Below are 23477 nucleotides of genomic sequence, written 5' to 3'. Positions count from 1 at the left end.
AGTATCCAAGTTAGAGGGGGGTTCTGGAGTTATAACCACCTGGGTTATAACTTGGTTCCACAATTTGCTAAAAGTGTGACCTTGGACAAGTTCCTTAACCTCTCTGTGCCTCAGTTTGCTCATCTGTAAAGAGTGCATTCATTCAGTAAATGTTTATTGAGAATCCATTCTGCACTACACGTTGTTCTGTGTGCTTGAGACACAGCAGTGAACAGAAGAGACAAAGATCCCTTCCTGGAACTTCTGTTTTAGTGGGATAGGACAGTAATTGTAGCTACTGACTAGGGTTGTTGTATTAAATGAGTCAATGTATATGAATTGCTTTGTTGTCCTTAGGAGTCAAGGTTAGCCCAGCACTCAAATCACCAGAGAGAGTGAAGGGTGGAATGCTTGCTTGTTTATTTATTTCTTTATTATTTTTATTGTTTAATGCAAGGAACTGTCTCTGGGAAAGAATTGCTGCTTAACTCATTATAAAAAATCCATATAGTAATCAAAACAGCATTATACTGGCATAAAAACAGACACACAGATCAATGGGACAGCATAGAGAGCCCAGAAATAAATCCATGCCTATATGGTCATTTAATCTATGACAATGGAAGCAAGAATTTACACTGGGGAAAGACAGTCTATTCAATAAATGGTGCTGGGAAACCTGGACTGACACATGCTAAAAACTGAAACTGGACCATCTCCTTACGCCATGTATGAGAACAAATTCAAAATGGATTAAAGACTTAAATGTAAGACCCGAAACCGTAAAACCCCAAGAAGAAAATATAGGGAGCACATTTGCAGACATTACTCTGAGTAACATTTTTACTGATCTATCCCCTCGGGCAAGGGAAGTAAAAGAAAAAAATAAACATATGGGATTACATCAAACCAAAAAGTTTTTTTCACAGCAAAGGAAACCATCAGCAAAACAAAAAGGCAGCCTACTGAATGGGAGAAAATATTTGTCAATAATACATCTGATAAGGAGTTCATATCCAAAATTTATAAAACACTCATTCAACTCAACACCAAAAAAAAAAACACACAAAACCCGATTAAAAATGGGCAGAGGACATGAAGAGACATTTCTCTAATGAGGACGTACAGATGGCCAACAGACATATGAAAAAATGCTCAACCTCACTAATCATTAGAAAAATGCAAATAAAAACCACAATGAGATACCACCTCCCTCCAGTCAGAATGGTTGTCATCAATAAATCAACAAACAACAAGTGTTGGCAAGGATTTGGAGAAAAAGGAACCCTTGCGCACTGTTGGTGGGATTGCAGATTGGTGCAGCCACTATAGAAATCAGTATGGAAGTATCTCAAAAAACTGGAAATGGAACTACCTTATGACCCAGCAATTCCACTCTTAGGTATTTATCCGGAAAAATCCAAGACACTAATTCGAAAACATATATGCACCCCTCTGTTTATTACAGCACTATTCACAATAGCCAAGACGTGGAAACAACCCATTGGTAAACGCCCATTGGTAAATGACTGGATTAAGAAACTGTGGTACTCAGCCATAAAGAGTGAAATCTTACCATTTGCAATCATATGGGAGGCCCTAGAGAACATTATGCTAAGTGAAATAAGTCAGACAGAGAAAGACAAATACCATATGATCTCACTTATATGTGGAATCTAAAGAACTGAATAAATGAGCAAAGTAATCAGAAATAGTCTCAGAGATATAGAGGAAAAACTGATGGTTGCTAGATGGGAGGGGAGTGCGGATGAGGGAGAAGGGAGGGGGATTAGAGAGCACAAAGTGGTAACTACAATATTGCCACGGGATATGAAAGACAGTTTGGGGAATATAATTAATAATGTTGTAAAGATTATGTAGGGTGTCAGATGGGCACATATCTTATTAGGGAGACCACTTCATGGACTGTATAGGTGCCTGATCACTGCACTGTACACCTGAAGCTGAAGCTGAATAATATTGTATGTCAACTATAATTTAATGTATATATATATATAGTCATGGGATATGGAGTACAGCATAGGGAATAGAGTCAATGGAATTGTAATAGATATAAACGATGTCAGAAGGGCAATAGATTGGGGGTGTGGGGTTATCACTTTGTGAGGGGTGTAAATGTGTAACTATTACATTGTTTTGTACACCTGAAACTAAAAAAAGAAAAATCCATATTTTTTTCTAATTACAAAAGAAATGCCTGCACCCAATCAAACATTATAGAAATGAATGGCTTGGCAAGCAAATATCCCTGAAAATCTCATGTCTCATCTGTAATCACTGTTAACGGTTCGGTGTATATACATCCAGATACTTTTTTCTTTACATAACTTATCTGGACTGAACCATTTGTTTTTAGGAATTTTTCCAGTTATCCAACTTTATTAAAAAAACAATCTGGTTAAGCCTAATCAAATGAACACAGTAGAATAATAAGAAGAAGAATGAGAGGTGAGTGCTGGTTTGCAGTTTGCTACAGCCTTCCAGCAATTTCTGTGGCTCAGGGCAGATTCCTTGCAAGCATACAGATGTGTGAGTATGAATGAGCAGGACACAGAGAAGGAGAGAGACAGAGGAAACGAGAGTGAATACATCATGCCACGGCACTGTCTGGAATTGCTACATCCTTTCTGGCGTGGAATGACAAAGCTGGGATTTGGGGATTCCAGTCTTACACATTCTTTCTTTCCCTCAAGAAACGGTCTGTTTCATCAACCGCAGCTCCCGTGTTGGAGGAAAAACCCTTCTTAAATACAACACCTTGGAGTCCTACTTCCTTTCTGGGTAATGAGGACTAGGAATGGAGGGTCTTTCTAAGATACCTCCAGACTGTAAATTTCGAGGATTTAGGTTTTCTGATGGTGTCTTCCCCTAACTCTAGTGCACTTTGCAGGATTTCCATGACTCTGCTTTTCATTTTCAGAATTTTGTTTTATTTATTTATTTATTTATTCAAATCTGCCTGTTTTTTCCACAGTGTTGAGTACTTTCCTCATTACTTCATTCTTATAAAAAATATCTCTTTCATACACTTAAGTATGGCTGCTTTATAATCTTTCTCAGAATATTCCTTTTTCTGGGGTTCTAATTGTTCTATTAGTTGTGTATCTGATGTTCCCACATTGTGAATTGTTTCTGTGTGGATTATTGTGAATCATGAATTTATTTTCATTGGGGAATTGCTTTTCCCTTCAAGAAACCCCACACAGCATGGGTTGTGGGAATATCCCTATACGGAGGTTTTGCTTTTCCTTCTGCCAGGTTCTCCCGCCATACCCGTGGGAGGAAACAAGATTTTATACCCATTTCTTAACTTGGGGATTTTTGCACTGTGTGGATATTGCAAATGTGGAGTCTAAATTTACATGTGGTAAAGGCTTGGTGTTTTGGTTTCTTTCAACAGAAATTCCCTCCACCCCAAGCTGTCATTTCCCTAAGCTGGGGAGCAGAGCCGAGTTCTTCTTCATGGGGGCTGCAGCCATTTGAGGCTTCCATTTTCTTCAGGATGCTCAGTTCCGATATCCTGCCTTGTGGAGGCCTCCGCACTAGACCCTACCTGGGTATGGACCTGTTTCCAAGCGTGAATGATGGGAAGGAAACAGCCATGAAAATAGAAAGACATTCAAAGCTGGGGAAATTGCTAGCATGAAGGTTCTGTGGCTCTATCAAAAATGACAAGTTGAAGGAGCAGCAAGAAAGCCAAGTGACTGGAGCTGAGGGAGCGAGGGAGAGGGCGGGAGGACGTGAAGTTATCCAAGGCTCCCTTCCAGCTCCAGAGCAAAGTGCTGAATGTGCCGCCTCTTAATTAAGTCAGTATCGGTGGGTTGATCTCGGGGTGATTTAATGCTTTTCTATCCTTGGACAAGTTTCTGTTTTTCATTTCTGTGTTGAGAAATGTGTTACACAAAAAGATGTCCAGTGACTCAAGCGAGTAATGCTCTCAGGGTGGTGGGTCTGTAAGGTCCAAACAATATTCAGCCAAAACTGCAGAAAATAGGAGATTTTACCCCCACATGTACACACATGTATACACAATGCCTCTCCACCTGGGGGGAGGGGTGAGCAAAGTTAAGCTGATCATATGTAGGGGGTGGAGACCACACATTTACTAACTGTATATCCCGGGGAGCTGAAAACAGAGATGGATCATACCCGGTGTTTCTAGGGCTGTTTTCCCCCCTCATAAGATCAGCATTGGGGAAGAGAGGGAAAGTGGTATTGGGATGGAGGGGATAGACGAGTGGGGCACTATGGAAGGAAGTGATGGATAGAATAGTTGATAATTTAACTCAAGCAGGAATGCATGAAGGAGGATACCACTAAATCACTACCTAAAGGAAAGTGGCTTTGAAAATTACCTAAATTAATAATAATAATAATAACAAACATGATTGAAGTGTTTCCTATTATGAGATATAATGTTAAGCATTTTACATGGATTGTGTCAGTTATCATACTGAGCACTCTACAAATTAAAAATGCATGTTAGAAATGAGGAAATGAAGGCACAGATAAACTAAGTAGCTTGTTAATAACTGGCAGGAGAGAGGTTCAAGCTCAGGCAGTTCAGTCCTAGACTTTGTGCATTTAACAATCATTGCTAGTGGGTGGGGTCTTCATATGGTCCCCTTCCTTAGGCAAGGTGCTTACACTTTATAATCTTCATTTTCCTCATCTCTTAATATGAATCTAATAATAGTACCTACCTCAGAGTGTTGCTGTGAGATTTAAATGAATTACTATTGTATTAAGTGCTTGTATCAGCACATGCACATAGTAAGCAATTAAGTAAATAAGAGCTATTATTACTATTATTATTAATCCATTGAGGAAAATGAGAAAAAAACACACAAAAAAAACACAAAAACCCTTCTACTCCTTCATCTTCTCTGCTATAATCCGAAACTTTCAGGCCTGGGCATGATTTTGTTCGTATTCTAATGCCAGGTGATAAAATCAGACTGCTGAGGGAAAATGAAAAGGAAACAGCCATCTGGCATCGCTGAATCCATCTGCCTCGTCAGCAAACTTCCTCCAGCACAGTTCTGGGGCTGGACCTTAACTAATGAACGTCACGCTCTCTCAGTTGTTCAGTCTGCTTGACCACGATGGACGTGCATAGGTCCTAAAGAGGTGAGTGCTGGTTTGCAGTTTGCTACAGCCTTCCAGCACTTTCTGTGGCCCACGGCAGATTCCTTGCAGGCATGAGAGTCCATCATCAGGCACCATTCAGCTCCTATTCTGATGGAAACGTGTAGAAGCTGGACGGTCAACAATGAACCATGTCAGGCTGAGACTGGAAAACTGTCCTGCTTCTTCAGAGGCCAGGCAAGCTAGAACGAGTCACTGAGTTCCTTCTTCCGAGCTTCCTCAGATGTGGTCAGACTCATAATTCTAATTGATAGTTAGCCTGGTGAAGGCTTTCAATCCCTCAACTAACTAATCAACCACCCAACTCCCTCCCTCACCATTAACCACGGGCCGACCATGAATAAAGTCATGCTCTCTGCTCGCCAGGAACTACCAGTCAGGTAGAGACATTACAGAGTCATAGGGCCTGAGGAAGGTCTGATCCATGAAGTCCATACTCCAGCCCCGTGATACCTGAACCCCTCTAAAACACTTCAGGCACGTCTTTGCCTAATCTCTGCTCTGACCGTGAAAGGTTAAAGACCAAAAAAGCTTTAGAGCAAAGCTCTGGACCATTAGAGGAGATGTTACAATGCGGGGCATACTAATTAGCAAATGAATTCTCTGGCCAATAGTTACTCTATGATTACAAACAGAAAGAGCTTCAGGCCAGGCTGGTCAGGGCAGAATTCCCGGGGAAGGCAGAACTTGAGTGGGTGTGCCTTCTGTTCTAATCTTCTCCCACATGCTTTTCTCTGAATTCCCTTTGAACTCAACACCAGTCGAGAGCTTACCTCGTTTCTAATTATTTCCTGTTCAAAATTTTTGTCTTTTTGGAAGGTCTGTCAGATTCTCGAGGACCCAGTCCATGTCTTTTGTTTCTTTTGAATCTCATTACGGTGCCTAGTAGAGTGTTGGGCATGTAGTCTTTATTCAAAAGCCCTGGAAATGCACGATTAGAGACATTATTTGTGTGTGCTGCTTCTAGCTTTCTTGGAGCTTCTGTGATGAGTTTTCTCACCTCAGTGGTGAAAATAAAGCTTGATCCCCAGAGTGCTGGACACAGTACCTGCTGCTACTATCTTTCTTTCCCTTCACAGGAAAAGTTTGAAAAGCCAAATTTCAAAACATAGACATACTTGTTGGAAAAGTGACAGGACTTTCTGTACTTCTGCAGGACACTTTTTATAAGAAATCCCCCAAACAAGACAGTCACAGAGAAGCAAGCTTTGGCATGCACAGGTTGGTGGGGAAAGGCACGCCTCATTCCTCCACAGGATAGGTCTTCTGGGCCCTGGGTACCCAGATGTGTGAGTTCTTTCCCCACATGTGGCAGTATAATTATGTCAGGCCTGCAAACAGCTCAAGTTCCTCATGGCCAAGGGGATTCCAGCAGAAGCAGCTGGGACGGAAGGAAGCTGTCAGAACAGCAGGTGCATTGTCAGGATGGACTGCCATGGCATGGCGAGCCCACAGAATGCGCTGGGTCTTTCCTCATGCAGGCCCCCAGTGGGAAGGCATGTGGGAAGTCTCTGTGTACCAGTCCTTACACACTCACCTCAGGCTCCAGTTTGACTCTAAAAGCTGAGGGAGCTGGGGCCACTCAAAACGTGCCTCTCCTAGGACGTGGTCCGTCAGTTTCTCAAACTTCAATCTTTGTATAACTCTGTTGGAAGCATCAGGAAAGCTTCAAAAATACAGATGCCCAGGACTCAACCTACGCCCACTGTGGCATAGGAGGCTGGAGTCTGTTATCTTGATAACTCCCCTGGTGAGTTATCCAATGTCAGGCCAGGCTTGGGAGCCACAGGACAGTGTTTGCATGCCTGCTTTTATTTTATATGATCCATTGCTTTATTCCAGAGTGGGCTGGGGGTGGGGGTGGGGGTTGAGTGTACCCAAGGGACCATATTCCTGAGTGTTCTTATAACTCAGAAGAAGAAGCTGTCGTTTCATGTGGACCAAATAGAAAGGTTTGGTTTAGCTCCTGAAATATCCTGAACACCGGGAGAAGAAAAATCTTTAACCTTCACATTCCTTTGAATGCTCATAGAACTGCAGATGCTTAGCCACGAGGCAACTCATGGATCCCGAATGGCTAAAGCATAGCACACAGGCTGTCACACACACCTCATTCCCCTGCTCAGGGCAGACATTGCTAATCAATCATGACACTCTTCCCTGTTGAACCTAGAAAGCCTTTAGAATCCTAGCATCAGAGCTTGTGCAATGAATGAAGACTTTTTTCTCACCTTGCCATTCCTACCAATAACTTCCTAGTCGAATCCTCCATTTTGCTGAGCACGCTGGTTTGCAGTTACCCACAGGGTGTGGTTCAGAAAACGGTGGTGAGCCCATTCTCTTCTCTCTCTATTCTCTTTCCCTAGGTGAATTCATCATTGCCTTGACACTAAACATTATGTGAACTGGCAATTCCCAACTTTATATTTCCATCCTAGAACTCTTCATGAGCTCTAGACTTACATAGAAACTCAGAGGCTAAGAAAGCATAGAAGTCAGGTCCAAGCTCTCCTAGATATAGGAAAATGTCTGTGAATGAAAATCTCCTTGATAACAGGACTGTTTATTTCTCCGTGGGTTGCTATGCCTGGCACAGCATCTTGTGTACAGCAGGTACCAGTAAATGACTGTGATTTTATACCATACATTTCCCTGCTTATATGAGTAACTCTGTTATTCTTCTCTCGCTCTTCTTGCCTTTCCAGAGCACAACCTCCTATAACGGTGGCTGCCCCATTCTTTGTGCCTCTCAGGCTGGATGGGACGTGGTAGTCTGTTACATTGGTGGCTCCCCAGTGAACCATTCCTCTTGGTATTTACATCCTTGTGTTACCCTCTCCCTTGGAATTTGGTATGGACCAGTGATTTGCATTAGCCAGTAGAATGTGGTGGACCGTTATACTGTGTCTGCTTCAGGTCTCAGCCATGAGAAGGCCTGGAAGCTTTCCTTTTCGTGTTCTTGGGAGCCCTGCACTGCCATGAATCAAGTTCAGCTACCTTGTCGAGAAAAGAAACCAGATGGAGAGATGATGTGAAGAGACTACGGACAGCGAGAGGAGCCCAGCCCTTCTGTGTCCAGACAGCAGCCCAGCCTTTCTTTTCAGTCCCAGCTGAGCCCAGCTGCCAGCTACTCCACCAGTTGAAAGCAGCCCCTACAAGCAACTACTGGCAAGACCAGCAGGACCCACCCCACTGACTCAGCTCAGCTTGAAAGTTTCAAGAGCAAATAGCATGTGTTAAGTCACTCAGACGTGGGGTGGTCTGGTCCACCGCAGCGGATAACTGAAACGGGGTGTGTGCTTTGACATTACCGACCAAGGGGCAGGGAACAGTCTCGGGACCTCACTTCCTGCTTTCCAGCTTTCAGCGTTGGTGCTCTGCTTTGAACAGAGGCCTGACCAGTACCAATCAAGGGCACTGTAGAGATAATTTAGTCATTTTGTCAGCACGTTGGAGTGGAAAACTTTAGGGGCATCCTCCAAATGTAAGAGCAGAAACAAGTGGGATGAGAAGCAGAAGGGAGATGGAATGGGGGCGATCTCGTCCATGCTGAAGTGACAGAGGGAATGCATGCTTGCCTCCAGCTTGAGAGGCAGTGTGAAGGGGCGGGCCTGTGCAGTAACTGGCTTCAGAAATCAGAGGTCTAGAGCTGTCTGGATTTCTCTGAGAACTGGAACTTTCTACAAAGACCACTAATAATGATTGCCATTATGGTGTGAACCTCAGGTTTCTAGTGTAGGATGGTGTGTGTGTGTGTGTCAGAGAGAGAGAGAGAGAGACAGAGAGAGACAGAGAGACAGAGAGAGACAGAGAGACAGAGAGACAGAGAGAGAGAGAGAACATGAGCCTAAGAGAGAAAGATGAAGAGACACAAAAAGACAGAAATTTTCCTGGAGCTGAAAAGCAGATGACTTTTTTTGAAACAGTCAGGTTTTTTTTAGAACTATCATTTCCCTTCTTCTTTATAACTCTTATTTCAGCAGCTTAGGAATCTCCATATTTAGGGTTTGGGTGCTGGAGAGACAGGAGGTGGTTTCCTTTCCTGACCTGCCTAAAGGTGGAAGCTGCTGCTGACATCAGAGTTCTATCCAACCCAGGCTGAGCATCAGACAGAGCGAGGCAGACTTAAAGCGGCCATTCCCATCCATTCCACTGTAAGTGACAGAAATGAGCAACGTCAGTGGAAACCCTGGGAGCACACTTGTCACTCAGGTGCAATGCCGCGGCTCTCCCTTCATGACAGGGAGAATGCAGGTAGAATGAATCTGCTCGTCTTTTCCCCGGGACCATCAGGCATCGTCCCCACGGGACACTCACAGTTATCTATTTTTGTGCTTCACATATTTACACGGACATTCCTTCTGCTCTGGTGGGTCCTCCCCAAGGGCCAAAGTCCAAGATCGTAACTCAGCCATAGAGACTCTTTTCCAGGCCGGAAAAAAAATAAAAAAATCTTAAGACCCATCCTGATGAGTGGGCAGGGGCCAGAAGTTGGAGCTTTTTATGAGTAGGATATTTGGAAAGAGATAAGGATGTTGAAAGCAGGAGTCAATGTTTCCCAAGGTTCTTTCTTAAAATACATGGTGTTTGACTTCAGGGTTGCTGACTCACCCTCAGGCCGGGCATTCCATCTTGGGGCTCCTCTATTCCCCAGAGTGCCTGGGGAGACCAGCTCCCTCCCCACCTACAGGATCCACAGACACATCTGCTTTAGCTTATTAGAGCGTCAAAACAACCAGCTGTCAGCCCGTCATCTTTTCCACGTAACGACATTCCTGCTGGCTGATGCACGGCTCTCCCCAAGGGTTCGCCCCTACACTGCCTGTGTGTCTGTGAGACTGGGAACTAAGTTTAATGATAATTTGAAGAGCCTCTTACATTCTACTTTATGTAACGCTCTCACATGAATAGCAAGATGTCTCTGTGGGAAATCATGGAATGACTACTGACTCATTAGATAAGCCGTGAGCCCTGGAAACAGGAAGCAGAAAACAGGCTCTCAGAGCCGACTTCATTCCCTGCTCTTGTCCTCCACAGGTAATTAAGGTAATTAAGTATTGTAGAAAGCAGGCTGGCCTCGGGGTCAGCAGATCCATGTGCTACTTGCAACCCTGCCAGATACTACTATGTGACCTGAGACAGGCTGCTGGGCCTCTCCTGACCTCAGTTTCCTATTCTATAAAATGGGAATAATAATACCTCTACTGCCAGCCTCACAGGGATCTTAAAAGATCCTAATAGAATCCCGGGGTGGGAAAGCAATGTAAAGAGCATCTAAAGCTGAACTCTCCTCCTATAAGAACACCACTAATAAGCCACACAACCTGTCCTTGAACTCTTGCTGTGAAAAGGAACTCTTTCTCACAGAAGGTCCGGTGTACTGTGGGATACCTGTGATTTATTTTGAGCTGCAGACTGCCTCCTTTGGCATTCTCCCAACTGGTTTTTCTCCATGTGGGTATACAGAAGCAAGTCCAGTGTTCTTCTGGAAGGACAGCTTTCAGATATCTGGAGGGGGTATCGTGCTCTGGGTGTGGACAGAGCCGTCCCTCAGTTTTTACCCCACCAGGCTAAGCCTTTAACTTCCTTCACTGTCATGATTATTGTTCTCCAAAGGCAATTTAGGTAATTTATGACCCTCAAATTATCTTGTCTGGAACCAAATGTAGTATTCACGATGGTCTGAAAGGGGGAGAATTAAGTGGGATATTCACCTCCCTTGTTCTAGATGATATACCTCTGTTGATGCAGCTGAGCCTTGAATTAGCTACTTTGGGGGGGGGGGTCGTCACATCTCAAAAACAGCTCTTCCTCCATAGTCTCCGCTTCAAACACTGAATGTTCTGATTACCACTTCTTTTCTTTCCAGCTTATTCCATCTGGCACCCAACTCAATAATTCTTCGGCCTTACCAGGACTTAGCATCCATCGATCATACTACTGTCCCTTCCTCTTCTTCTCCACCATGTCCTCATGTCCCTTCTTACCCAGCCGAGGCCTCATGACACATCAATACAATCATTTCCTTGAATACACTCCCAGTTCCTTTCTCTCTTGCCTGGCAAAATCCCAACGCTGATTCAATCCTACTCTCTGTCCCTTCTTGCCCTGCAGCCACAGTGCTGAAGCTGGCTAGAGAAAACACAGAAATAGGTCAACTGGCCTAAGTTAACTTCATGACCAGTAACCTCAAGGGGGCCCGTGGAGCTGCCCAATAATCATCCTCTAGTTGCCTAGTTTGGGCGTTGAAAGTCATCTATCCTTAAACCTCCACCACCTCCACCCCTACCTTCACCTTCAGTGGATGACCTTGCCTCTTCCAATCAGGCCCCCACATGCTGCCCCATCACGTCCACCCACCTGCCCATATCTGCCCGGTGCTCTGCCCTCCCTCTGTGAGTGGGCTTCTGTGCTCCTAATCTAAGACCAACCTCTCCGGGTGCGCACTAGATCCTTGCCCTCTGGTTCACAGGAACTTTTGCCCCCATGCCCCACACTCCATTACTAAGTTCCTGTTTTCTACAGGACCATTCCCATCCTATATAACCACAACGTTACTTTTTTTCTCATCTGAAAAAAACAAAAACAAAACACACAACAACAGGAAAATGCTTTCTTCTTATTTCCAGATAAGGAAAACTAAAAGTTTGGAACCTGCCCAAGGTTACAGACCTAGAAGTGGGGGGTCAGTTTGCATACTCCCAAAAGCCCACCCAAATGAGACTTTGTGGCTGCAGAGGCCAGAGCAGCAATGTCTCAAGCCACCACTCTGGTTCTAGTGGCTGAACTCAGGCAAGGGAATATTTTGCTAAGGACATCCAGGCCAGCTTTTCCATTCCTGGGCACTCTTGGGACAGCAAGAAAAGATGGAGCTTTTCAAGTGAGAAGGGGACTTGCTGGGTCTGTAGGGGCCTGTTGAGCTGCTGAAACTGTCTTGACTGACTGGCCCGGCAGTGTATGGATGAAGGGGCTGTTTCCAGAACTCCAATCCAGCCTAAGCTGGGTGAGAGGGTGGCCAGGATGGCAGATAGATGGGGCAGACAAGGGGTGGGGCGGAAGCACCAATGTCACCCCCCCCAGAACAGAGATGACACTTCATAAATCTCGCAGGCCCAGCCCACGCTGGCTCACTAATGCTGCCTGGATCTCATGTCCAGGTGGAAAGTGACAAGTAATGTGGCCAGCTGCCCTGCAAAGTGATTTTGTTAGAAGGGCACAGTTCTTTCCTCTACCACTCATAATATCCCTACTTATGCCGACAACCCAGAACAGCTCAGGCTAAGGGGGTTTTCCTCCTGAAACATCAGATACATAACTACCTCCAGATCCCAGACCTTTGGCCATCAACCCTCTCCCTTCCCCTCTCTGCTCCCAAAGATTCTCCCAGAGAACGAGCCCATTTGGCTTTGAGTCATTCAAGTCCATGGGGCAAGTTGGAATTTTCAGACTTGCATGCATGTACTGCCTCTTGTTTGTGTATCTGCCAAAACCAGTGTTGGCTTTAGTCATACTATCTCTTCAAAGCCCTCTTTCAAAAGGGACAGACTGAGCCACTTACTTGTCTGTCACAGCCTGCATGAACTCATCCAGTAGGTCATCATATTCCTTCCCACGCACACGCTGGTGTTTCAGGCCGATGTACAGAGGGTCTCTGAGCAGCTCCTGGAACAGACAAGATCCATTTTCTCAAGTGTCTTCGTTTATCAGGAAGGACCAGGGGTTGGAGGGGAGGAAGGAAGAGGAAGCTGGCTGCCCCCCCCATTCACCCCCAAAGTGTCACTCTGGAAGGGTCTGAAGGCTAAGTTCCCGACTGAGGGTGGGCTCCAAGGCAGTCCCCACTTTAGGAGCCAAGGATGCTTTGAACAGGCAAGTCTCTTTTCGACACAATCTTGCAACCTCTGGCTGCAGCTCTGGGTTTATTTCAGGGATTCTCAGCAGTGACACTTGTTGCTATTTTGATTTGGATAATTCTTTGATGTGAGGGCTGACGTGTATATTGTAGAATACTTAGCAGCATCTCTGATCTCCAGCCACGAGATGTCAGTAGCACTCCCGGTTGTGACAATAAAAAATGTCTGCAGATATTGCCAAATGTCTTCTTGGAGAGGGGGCAAAATCGCCGCTGCTTGAGAATCACCATAGGCAGCGTCTGGATTGAGGTATTGGGTCTCATCCAAAGCCACTGATCTGGAGTCAAATTAGAAACCCTCCCCCACTCTCTCCCTACCTTCCTTTCTTCCACGAAAACTTACTGAATCCTTACCATGTGCCTGGTACTGGGTTAGGCCCTGGGGATACAAGGACAAGAATGATACAAGCAGAAACTTCAGTTCAAGAAAGATGCCCACCCTAATGCCAGCCTGTGTCAGGTGATGCCACCTCTTGTAGTTCTTTGGCACAGTACGTATATGGGACATGTTTATTGATCATCTATTACTGCTGACATTGGGCCTCGCTGGGAATTTGTAGATGAGTAAGAGAAGGTTGTTGCCTTCAAGGTACTCACAGTCTATTGCAGGTGGCTGGTGAGTAAATGAGTAACCTTTCCTACAGGGCACTGTGACATTGCTTTGGAACAAAGTGTGGCACATGGCAGCACAGAGAAGGAGAGAAACAATTCCCACTGGGGGACGGGGGGCTGTATCATGGAGGAAATGGTTGGGCATTAAAAGATGGACAGATTTAGACTGGTGGGCTGGGCCTTCCAAGCTGAGAAGTCAACACAAATAAAGGCTGGGGACTGGAGGCAGAAGGAGGAAAAAGTTCCTTGTGTGTTTAGGAAACAGCAAGTAATTTCCACGTGTTAGAGTCTATCTCACAAAAATGCCAGCTCCTTGAGGACAAGGTTTGGTGTTATCTTCATCTCCATCTGAACTTCTACTGCAGGATTCAGAGGTAAGGATGCCATGGGCTGTGCCCTCAAGGGGCTTAAAGTCAAGCTTCACCTCCACCACTGACTAGCTGAGTGACCTCAGGCACATCATATGACCTCTCAGAACCTTCTTCTCATCTGTCAAACGGGGATAAAATACCAACTGCCCAGGAGGATTGTAACGAGTAAATGAAATAATGTATGTGAAAGAGCTTTGTGAATTATAACATACACTAAAAAGTAATGGAAGTAGCTTTAACTTTCCTAGGGCTTCCTATGTGCCACGTACTAAGAAATATTCTAAGAACTTGAATCTTCCCTGTGAGATGTGGCATTGGGGTGTGCAGCTCAGAACTCCCGTAAGAGAACCTGTCAAGGGAGGGTAATTGGTGGACAGCCTTCAGCTGCCACACCTCCCTGGGCTGCTGCTAACTCATGACTGAGCACGCAGACCTAGGATAGGCCGGTCCTGGCCAGCTGAGGCTCCTCTCAGGCCATCTTTCCGTCTTTCACTGGCCTGAGACTTTCCCGGGCTGCACTGCAGGCAGAGAGCTCTGTCTCCCTCCTTCCTTCTCTCCTTTCACAGGTGTCAGACCTGGGTCCTCTCTGACCCACCTGCCAACTACCCCTGCTCCCTCTCTTTATTCTTCACGTGTGTTTTTCCCAATACACCTCTCACACGTCTGTTTTCTGGAGGACCTGAGTGGACGTAGAGGTAGGTCTCATTATTTTCCCCTATTTTACAAAAATTGAGCAACAAGACACAGAGGTGAAACAACCTGCCCAGACCTTGGGCTTGTAAGTGGAAGAGCCAGGATTCAAATTCAGGCTGCCTGGGTCCACAGTCCATGAGCTTACCCACTGAGCCACACTGCTTAAGTGACTCTTTTGTACATCAAGCCGATTGACTTATTTTTTTGTTATAGACACTGCTCTAGGTCCGTATTGTCTTGATGGCACTGTAGGAGAAGTTTGGGCAAAGGTGTGAGGGACAACAAAGAACAGGAAATAATCTGCCTTCCCAGACTCTCACCAGCAATCAATCCCAGGGCCCACATAGCCTCAGGTGGGTTTAGTGCTTTCTCCAAGTCACCACAGGTCTGCATTAGAAAGACAGTGGGGCCTAACCTTCTTTTCTCAACCTCTCACCCCTGGATTATACATCCTTGAGATTATTTAGGGTTCTGCCTTGGTAGTTGTGTGTGTGTGTGTGTGTGTGTGTGTGTGTGTGTGTGACTAAAGGGTGAAAGGAGGACATGTATGGTGCCTACCCTTCCATGTGCCACCTTCAAAGTGACCATCTAAAAGCCAGTTAGAGGCAGTAAACATCCAGCCAAGGCGGGGGGACAAGAAAGTAAAAGATGGTATAATGACTTCATGGATAGCTAGACAGTCATTCAAATGGGTGGGTTTTTTGACTGTGCAGACACCTGGACAAAGGTAGCTGAGATTATTTAAAGTGAAAAAAGCGAGATACAAAATGGCACAGACATCATCATTTCAACTGTCTAAAACACACACGTACAACCTGGAAGGGCATACACAAAAATGATAAAAATGGAGTAACTCTTGGCATTTGCAGAGAACATTTGCTCTTTTTGTTCTGATAGAGATGAAAGGGTCCATGGTAAGTTATAATTTGTAATGTTGCCAAGTCACGGATTTGATCGGTGGTGCATCCGGCAGCAAAGAGTAAATTTCTCAGTGCTGTGTCTGTGTTTTCTGGGGCATATCAAATTCTCCAGTGGTACTAAAGAATTTTAGGGTTTTCCAGAAATTTCTCAGTATATCTGCATTTAAGATGAAAGGTCAACCCTAATGAGGTACTGTTGAGCTATAAGGGTGACTATGCAAAGCTTTAAAACAGTCCTTATATTTACTTTTTAAAAAGTATTTTTTATTAAAATATAGCTCACATACAATATTATATTAATTTCAGGTATACATCAAGTTATCCAACAGTACCCAGCGGGCACTATACAGAGTTATTACCATATTATTGATTATATTCCTTATGCTAAAGAAGTGATCACCATGATAAGTCCAGCAACCGTCTGACACCGTACCCCGCTATCATATTATTATTGACTATATTCCTAGGCTGCACATTACATCCCTGAGACTTATTTGTTTCATATCTGGAACTTTGAACCTCTTCTTCTTCTTCTTCTTTTCTTCCCCCTTCTAATTTTTCAACTACAGCTGACATTCCATACGATTTTATATTAGTTTCAGGTGTACAGCATAGTGGTTAGACATTTATATAATTTAGGAAGTGATCCCCCTGCCTAGTCTAGTGCCCACCTGGCACTATGCATAGTTATTACCATATTGTTGATTATATTCCCTATGCTGTACTTCCCATCCCTTGCCCGTTTTGTAACTACCAATTTGTATTTCTTCATCCCTTCCCCATTTTTACCCACCCCCTCCCAACCCCTGTCCCATCTGGCAACCATCAAAATGTTCTCTGTATTTATGAGTTTGTTTCTGTTTCGTTTGTTTGTTTATTTTGTTGTTTAGATTCCACTTGTAAGTGAAATCATATGACATTTTTCTTCCGCAGTTTGACTTACTACTGCACAATACCCTCTAGGTCCATCCATGCTTATATTTACTTTTATAACAAGATGTTTTATGCCTGAAATATTTCAAAACTAAGCCCACAAAAAATTGGAAAGTTTCCCTATGGAGATGACACTGAAAAATAGCTTCTTGTATTTGTATAGAACTTTTAAGCGATTCACTCCTTCTGGATCAGGAGTTAATTTGATCTTTCTGTCTTACACATTCTCCTCCCCATTTTACAGATAAGGGAGGTAGAGTTCAAGGATATAAATAAATTGCCCAAGCTCACACAGCCAGAAACACAGCTAAGCTGAAGTTGCACGTTGCTTTGACTGGATATCGTGACGCGACACTTGCCGCTCAATCATCGGACGTTGTGGTGATCAGGGAATCTGGGGTGGGGGTGGGCTTCTCACCCTTGGCCTGGTCCCCTCTGAAGAGTCCAGTAGTGGCTGTGAAGGTCCAGGCTATATTCCGCAGACCAGGCTGGAGAGCCGTGCCAGCCCAAATGGAGTCTGGGGCAAGGCCGGGTCCACATCCCGAGCCAGCTGGATCTCCTTTGGCAGGAGGGAAAGGAGTTTCTCAAAGACAGCAGAGGGTGGCACTCTCCCAGGCTGTCTTGCCACCACATGGAACAAGAGGTCCACATTCTTCCCTGTGTCCCACCGAGCGATTTGGCTGTAAGACTGATGGTCAGCGGGACTGCTAACTGGCCTGCACCCTCTCCTGGCAGCCCTCCTCTATCATCAGATAATGGTTAAGCAGAGAAGTTTTCAACAGGTAGTAATGCCAGATAAAATACAGGACGCCCACTTAAATTTGAATTTCAGATAGGCCGTATTTTTCTTTTTTTTAAGTATAAATACATCCCAACGATTGCCTAGAATGTACTTATGCTAAAAAATGATTAGGTCTTTGGAATTTAAATTTAACAGGAGTCCTATGTTTTCCTTTGGTAAATCTTGCAACCCTATTGAGAGACAGAAGGAATCTTGAAGTTGGCAGACCGTGTACAGCAGAGGAGAGGGCACTGCTGGGCTTGGTGGCTGTCTGAGCACCCTTAGTGTGGCCTGGCTGCAGAATTAGAAGGGGCTCTGGGCTTGAATTTAGGCTCTGTCACTGAACTAGCTCCGTGACTTCAGGAACGGTATTTCACTTCTGCATCTTCATTTTTCTTCTCGGTCAGTTGGGGAATCATGATGACTCTCTATTGCACAACACAAAGTCTTGGAGGAAAGGGGCCCTATTCAGGGCAGGCCCTTAAAAAGTGTTTATGATGACAGTTGCATGATTTCTAGGATTGGGCTAGGGAGATGACGCATTAAGAACTATGAATGTCTTCAAAATCATCTGGTTCGACTTTCTCCAAACGAGTTTTTGAGGCTCAGAAAGGTTAAATGAGCTGCCCAAGGTCACAAAGCAAATTTGGTGGGCATCAGGGCAGACACGATGGCTTCTGGTCCCGGGGTCTGCCCAGCTAGGACCAGCTTACTCACCTCCAAGCCTGGCTGCTTCCCCTCTGTTACACAGTTACCAGGTTCCCTTCGGAACCAAGCCAGTCTCTAACTATGACTTTAGACTAAGGTTTTTTTATCCAAAGCAGGTGAACCAGAACTTTCTTCTCTGCCGTGGGAGTTGAATATGCCCTTTATGGCTGTCTGCCCGGCTCTGACTTCCTGAGGTTTTTCTTGGAGATGAAATGCTATGGAAAATAAAATGGTTTCCTCCTTGTCACATGTCATGTCACTGAGCACTGGATTTAAGCTGGAAGAGAGATGAACCTGCTGGTCTGGGATAATATTTATCTTCCGTAGCAACAGGCTCACGAAGATGTTACTCAGAGAGCATCCAGGGGTCAGGGGAAGTCTTGGCATTGGGTTCACGCTGCAGACACAGCGCACTGTCCCCTGAGGGTAGCGGTTATACATGCCCACCACACATTTCTTTGGAAGCTCAGTTAAGCCCAGGGTAAGCTACACAGATCCTCGGAAGGGCACCTCATGGATCAATGCGCTCAGCGAGTGAGCGCCTCTGATGGCAGCACATGGTGAATGCTGACTGTTAGCTGCAGTAAAGATGATCTCGCGAGGTGAAGAAACCCTTTGACACCAGCGGGGCTGGAGACCCTTTGCTTCCTCAGCAATCCAGTAACATCTCCCAGGCACCGCTGACCAAGCTCTGCTGATCATCTGACCCCATGTTTGTCTCCCCACCAAGCTGACATGATTTTCCTCCATCTCCGCATCAGTCAGCTCCACAGAGACGCACACAGCGTCTTGTTGGGAGGTGAATCATCAAGACTCTTGCCTCCTGCCAGGAGAAGAAGCCCTCTAGGGCTCAGGGGTCCTTGGAAAGCCAAGCCCCTCAGGTTTCCCCACAGAACCGTTGGCACAGAGCGGGATGAGCCTTGGGATTGGACTCAAACCTGGGGGAAGCCATTTCTGCTCTGGGGCCCCTTTTCCTGTGTGAGACAAGGGGCTGCACCAGAAGTATTTCAGGTCTCCTCCAACATGGACAGTCTTTGACTCTGTCTGCTGTGTGTGGATGAAACAAAATGCATGAGGCGATCCACACAAAGCCATGCTGGAGGGCCAAGAACAGATGCGTGGGGCTCCCTCGCTTTGCCCGATTTGGAACTTAATTATGGAATGTCCCTTCTACAGGGGCTCAATGCCTCACATATTTATTTTTCCAAATCTCCTTGGTGTCAGCAGGTAAAAGTGACTCAGAGTTTCAGGGCTGTAGACAAGCAGATGTTTTCCTTCAACAGGAAGCCTGGAGGGTATTTTCTCTGCCTGCAAAGCTCCTGTGGCCTCAAGAGTTTTTATGGAGACAGACACACAGATGGTCTGGTTGTCCTGACACTAAAAGCCATCACAACAGCGCCCTCCCTGCACTGACATGTGAGATAAAAGTTGCAAGGCTGAGCCTCCCTCTCTTCTTGCTCTGGCTCGCTCCGGGAGAGAGATGTGCCCCAAGACTTCTGGGGGAAATATCTTGCGAATTGATTCATTTTTTACAAAATGAACTGTAGCGTGTGAGATCACACAGTGAATCTATTTTAAAAGAGATAAATCACCATCTCTCCAATGTTGGCCACTTTGTAACTTTGGATTTTTGTGTTCCGAGTTTCTTGAAGAGGGTCTGGTGGTGGTGGTGGGGGGTCATCTTTCTTTGGAGCAGGAGGACTGTGGAAATAGCATTAGTTCACCCTGATTAGATCCTGAGTGTCCATGGACCCTGACTATGTGAAACACATCCTTTCCAGGTCTTTATTACCCAGTCTGTAACACAAATCCCTGACCTCTCGGAGTGGCGTGCCGTGAAGGACAAAGCAGCTCTGCCACCAGAGAGACCTGGGTCCAAATCCCGGCTCTGACACTTACAGCTATGCGACCTGAGGTAAGTGCTTAACATGTTTCAGAGTTTGGTCAAGTACTTAACACATTTCAGTTCTTCCATCTGTAAAATGGGGAGAACAATATCTCCTATAGCCTTTGTGAGAATTAAATAAGATTAAAATATATAAAAGCGCCAAAACTGTGCCTGGCACATTGCAGATACTAGTATTGGTCTTACTGGATTGGGCGAGAACTGCTTTCTCTCACCTCCATGGTGTTGCAAGGGCAGGTCAGGCTGTGCCCCCACCTGTCATCTGGGGAGCACTCTTATCCTTCCTAAGGGAATCTTCCTGCTTCCTGAGGGAGCAGGCACAGGGGAAGCTCTCTCCCTTCCACACAGAGGAGGGAGAGGTGATTCAGAGGCCTACAGCCCAAGAGGGAGAAGCAGACACTTTGCGTAGATGTAACACATGAACCATTAAAATGATCAATTAGGTGACAGTGTTGAAACACTGACAACTAGAATATTCTACCCACGCTTGGCTCTCATTTATCTCCCTCATGCCTAGCAGAGTGCCTGACACTCAATAAATAAATTTAATAGATACATTTAAATGTCACAAAATACATTCAACTTTTCTTAAATGAGTGAAGAGAACATGTTACATAATAATCTTCACTGAAAAAAATTAAACCACAATTATGGGCACATGATTACAACTAGGAAACAACGACATCTATATCCATAGACAAATATTAGATGGGAACACAGTGTAGCATTGAGGGATAAATGCCATTTCCTTTTCTTTTAAGATTTTGAATAACGTTTTAAAGTTACTTTAGTAATAAAAATTCTAAAAATCAAAGAAATGACCTTTAGTTATAAAGTAACGGAAGTCCAGGCAGGTGGTGTGGTGTGGTGTGGGAAGAGGGTCCCTACCCTGCCCCTGCGAGCAGCTCTTCTTGGGAAAATTAATCTCTCTGCACCCACATTTCCTCCACTGTAAAAAGAGGGTAATAACCCATGCTCCCCTCACTGGGTCATTGTCAGGCTTAAACAGAGTGGTGTGTGTAAAGGGCCTGGCCACGACTACTCGTGGTTTCTTGCCATCCTTCTTGGAGGGTTTGTTATAGGGTGGGTCCAGCTCTAAACTTCAGCACGTCATTGCTGGGTGCTGGACCTTCAACAACAGAGGATCTTAATGCACCTGCTAGAGGCAACCAACACCCTTCTCGGGGATGAAGTGGCTTCAGAGTCAAACTCAAGCTGCTATCACGGCTGGCCTACAGCCAGCTTTTAGGAGACAGAGAATGAAGGTCTCAATGAAATACCCCTGGAGCACAGCAAGAGGTGTCAGATGGGAATAATAACTAAAAGTTTGCTATGTGCATGCATGGGTCTACATATGTTCTTTGTGGCTGACGGACAATTTCAGCAAATGCAAGTGTCTGGCTGTGCGGAGGGAACTACAGTGCAGAGCCCACCGTGAAGACTGGTCTTGATGAGCAACTCTAAGATTTGTACCACCATACCGCCTTCCATGTCCTCGGCTGGTAAAGAGGCATGTGGGAAAGAGCTATAGGAATGGCAGAGCACGCAGAAAGCTTCTAGTCCCACCCCTCGGTGTATTGGAAGGGGATCAAGTCTAGATAGGGGCAGACTCTCACCTGGCCGTCAGGGGTCCTGGGACCAGCATCCCTGTTTCCCAGTCCAGCACTTGTCCCTCTCCCCTTGTTCTACCTCATCCCTCTCCCCTCCCCATTATTTCCCAGCTCTAAAGCAAGGTCTGCCCTCATTTGATTGTATTTGTGGATGAAGCCTGACTAAGGCGCGGCAGTGCTCATTCTGTTTAGAAATGGGGACGTGTGGTGTCTAGGGAGGAGGAAGCCAGGCAAAGAGTCGTGGCAAGTTTTCCTGAAAGAGAGCTCCACAGAATGCAACTAAATATAACCTTGATGACCATAGGTATCAAGAATCTAAAAAATGACCATCCCGTTTGCCTCAATAGTTCCATTTCTAGGAATTTATCCTTAGGAAACAATCAGAGATGGAAACAGACTGATCTGCAAAAATGAGTATTGGAGCACAGTTATGACGGCAAGAAGACTAGAAACCACCTAAGTGTCCAACAGTGGAAGGTTTCTTATGTAAATGATGATGTACCAGGCAGCTATTAAAATGACATTGTGGAAGAAGGCTGATGACATACATTGCATTTCAAAAAGCAGAATACAAAACTGTATATGCAGTATAAACCCAATTTTGTTTTTATAAGTGCTTTGGGGGGGAAGGTTGGAAGGAAATATACCAAAATGGAAGCAAGGATTAGTATTAGGTTGGTGCAAAAGTAATGGCGGTTTACAGGTTAAAAATAATTGCAAAAAGCGCAATCACTGTTGCACCAACCTAATATTAATTTGTGACTGATATTTTAATACTTCTCTGGATTGTCTAAATTTTTAAAAGATGAACATGCACTCATTTAAAAATAAGAGATAAACGTCATTAAGAAGGAATTCTTGGATATTTTTCATATTCACTGACAAATAGACACAGAGCTGAGACCACAGGCATACACAAACACTGTGCCCCAGGGGCTGGTCCCCAGAGCAGACACACTCGGGACTGGGGATTGAGCTCCTTAAATCCTAAACCCCCTGGAATCCTGCAGCCGATCTCACCCACAGTCTCTCTCCCTGTGTTTGCCGGACACTCCTCTGCCAGATCCAGACATTTCAGCCCTTGTCCCTGGTGTTTCAGTTTGAATCCTTTACTGAGGCAGCTTGCCCCTCAAATGCTCAAAGAACACATCCCAGCAGCCACTCCCACCTCACAATCAGTGGCCCCGGATCAGAGAGAAGCCTTGAGGACAATGGAAGCTGCCTGGATTCATGGAGCAAGGAAACAAAGAAAGCCCAAGCCGGGTCATCATTGAGGGCCTCAGGAGATAGAAGAGCAAGAAGACCCAACAGCCGCAGGGGGGAAAAATGGGGGCTGGGAGAGTGGGATGGCAAGCAGGGAAAAGAAAGGGCCTCCACGCCACAGCTGTGTAGTGGCAGTGCCCTGGCAAAGGGGACCCAGCCGAGGAATGGCCCGATGCTTTGTAGATATGCATATAACTGCCCCACAAAGGTGCTCCCCACCCATCCCCGCTGCCACCTTCTGGCCCAGAGTTCCTGGCCCAGGCTGTGCATTACCTCGTTGTTGGTGCCCACGTCCAGCAGGACGGGGAGGCACTGCTGTGGATTGACCCCCCCGCACGCTGTGTACAGGGCCAGCTTTCCCACCGGGATGCCCATGCCGTAGCAGCCCAAGTCTCCCAGGCCCAGGATACGCTCCCCATCAGTCACCACCACGGCCTGGAAAACAAAGGACACCATCAATCAGGGACAGCACCTTCTGTGACAAAGTGCTCATTTTAACAGCCCGTAGCCTGTCAGGCCAACACCTGAATGCTCACGGCCTCTGCTAAGGGAAAAAAAAACTGCTTGTTTGGGATAAGGCCAAAGGGTTCATTCACCTGCAGGGGGCTGGTCTTTCTCCCATC

General features: G+C 45.5%; 1 protein-coding gene across 2 annotated transcripts in view; it reads right to left on the bottom strand.

The window, feature by feature from the left end:
* ME3 (malic enzyme 3) overlaps positions 1-23477 on the bottom strand; it is a 174180-nt gene that overhangs the window by 34029 nt on the left and 116674 nt on the right. For both annotated transcript variants that reach the window (XM_019739628.2, XM_074335628.1), the window contains exons 6-7: positions 23128-23289; positions 12707-12810 (exon numbers count right to left, since the gene is read on the bottom strand). In XM_019739628.2, coding sequence (XP_019595187.2) covers positions 12707-12810; positions 23128-23289 — 266 coding nt within the window. The remainder of the gene's footprint in view (positions 1-12706; positions 12811-23127; positions 23290-23477) is intronic.

Source organism: Rhinolophus sinicus, linkage group LG06 (assembly GCF_036562045.2).
Source record: "Rhinolophus sinicus isolate RSC01 linkage group LG06, ASM3656204v1, whole genome shotgun sequence".
NCBI lineage: Eukaryota > Metazoa > Chordata > Mammalia > Chiroptera > Rhinolophidae > Rhinolophus > Rhinolophus sinicus.
The sequence above is the reverse complement of the archived record's forward strand: the minus strand, read 5'-3'. Positions and strand labels throughout refer to the sequence as shown.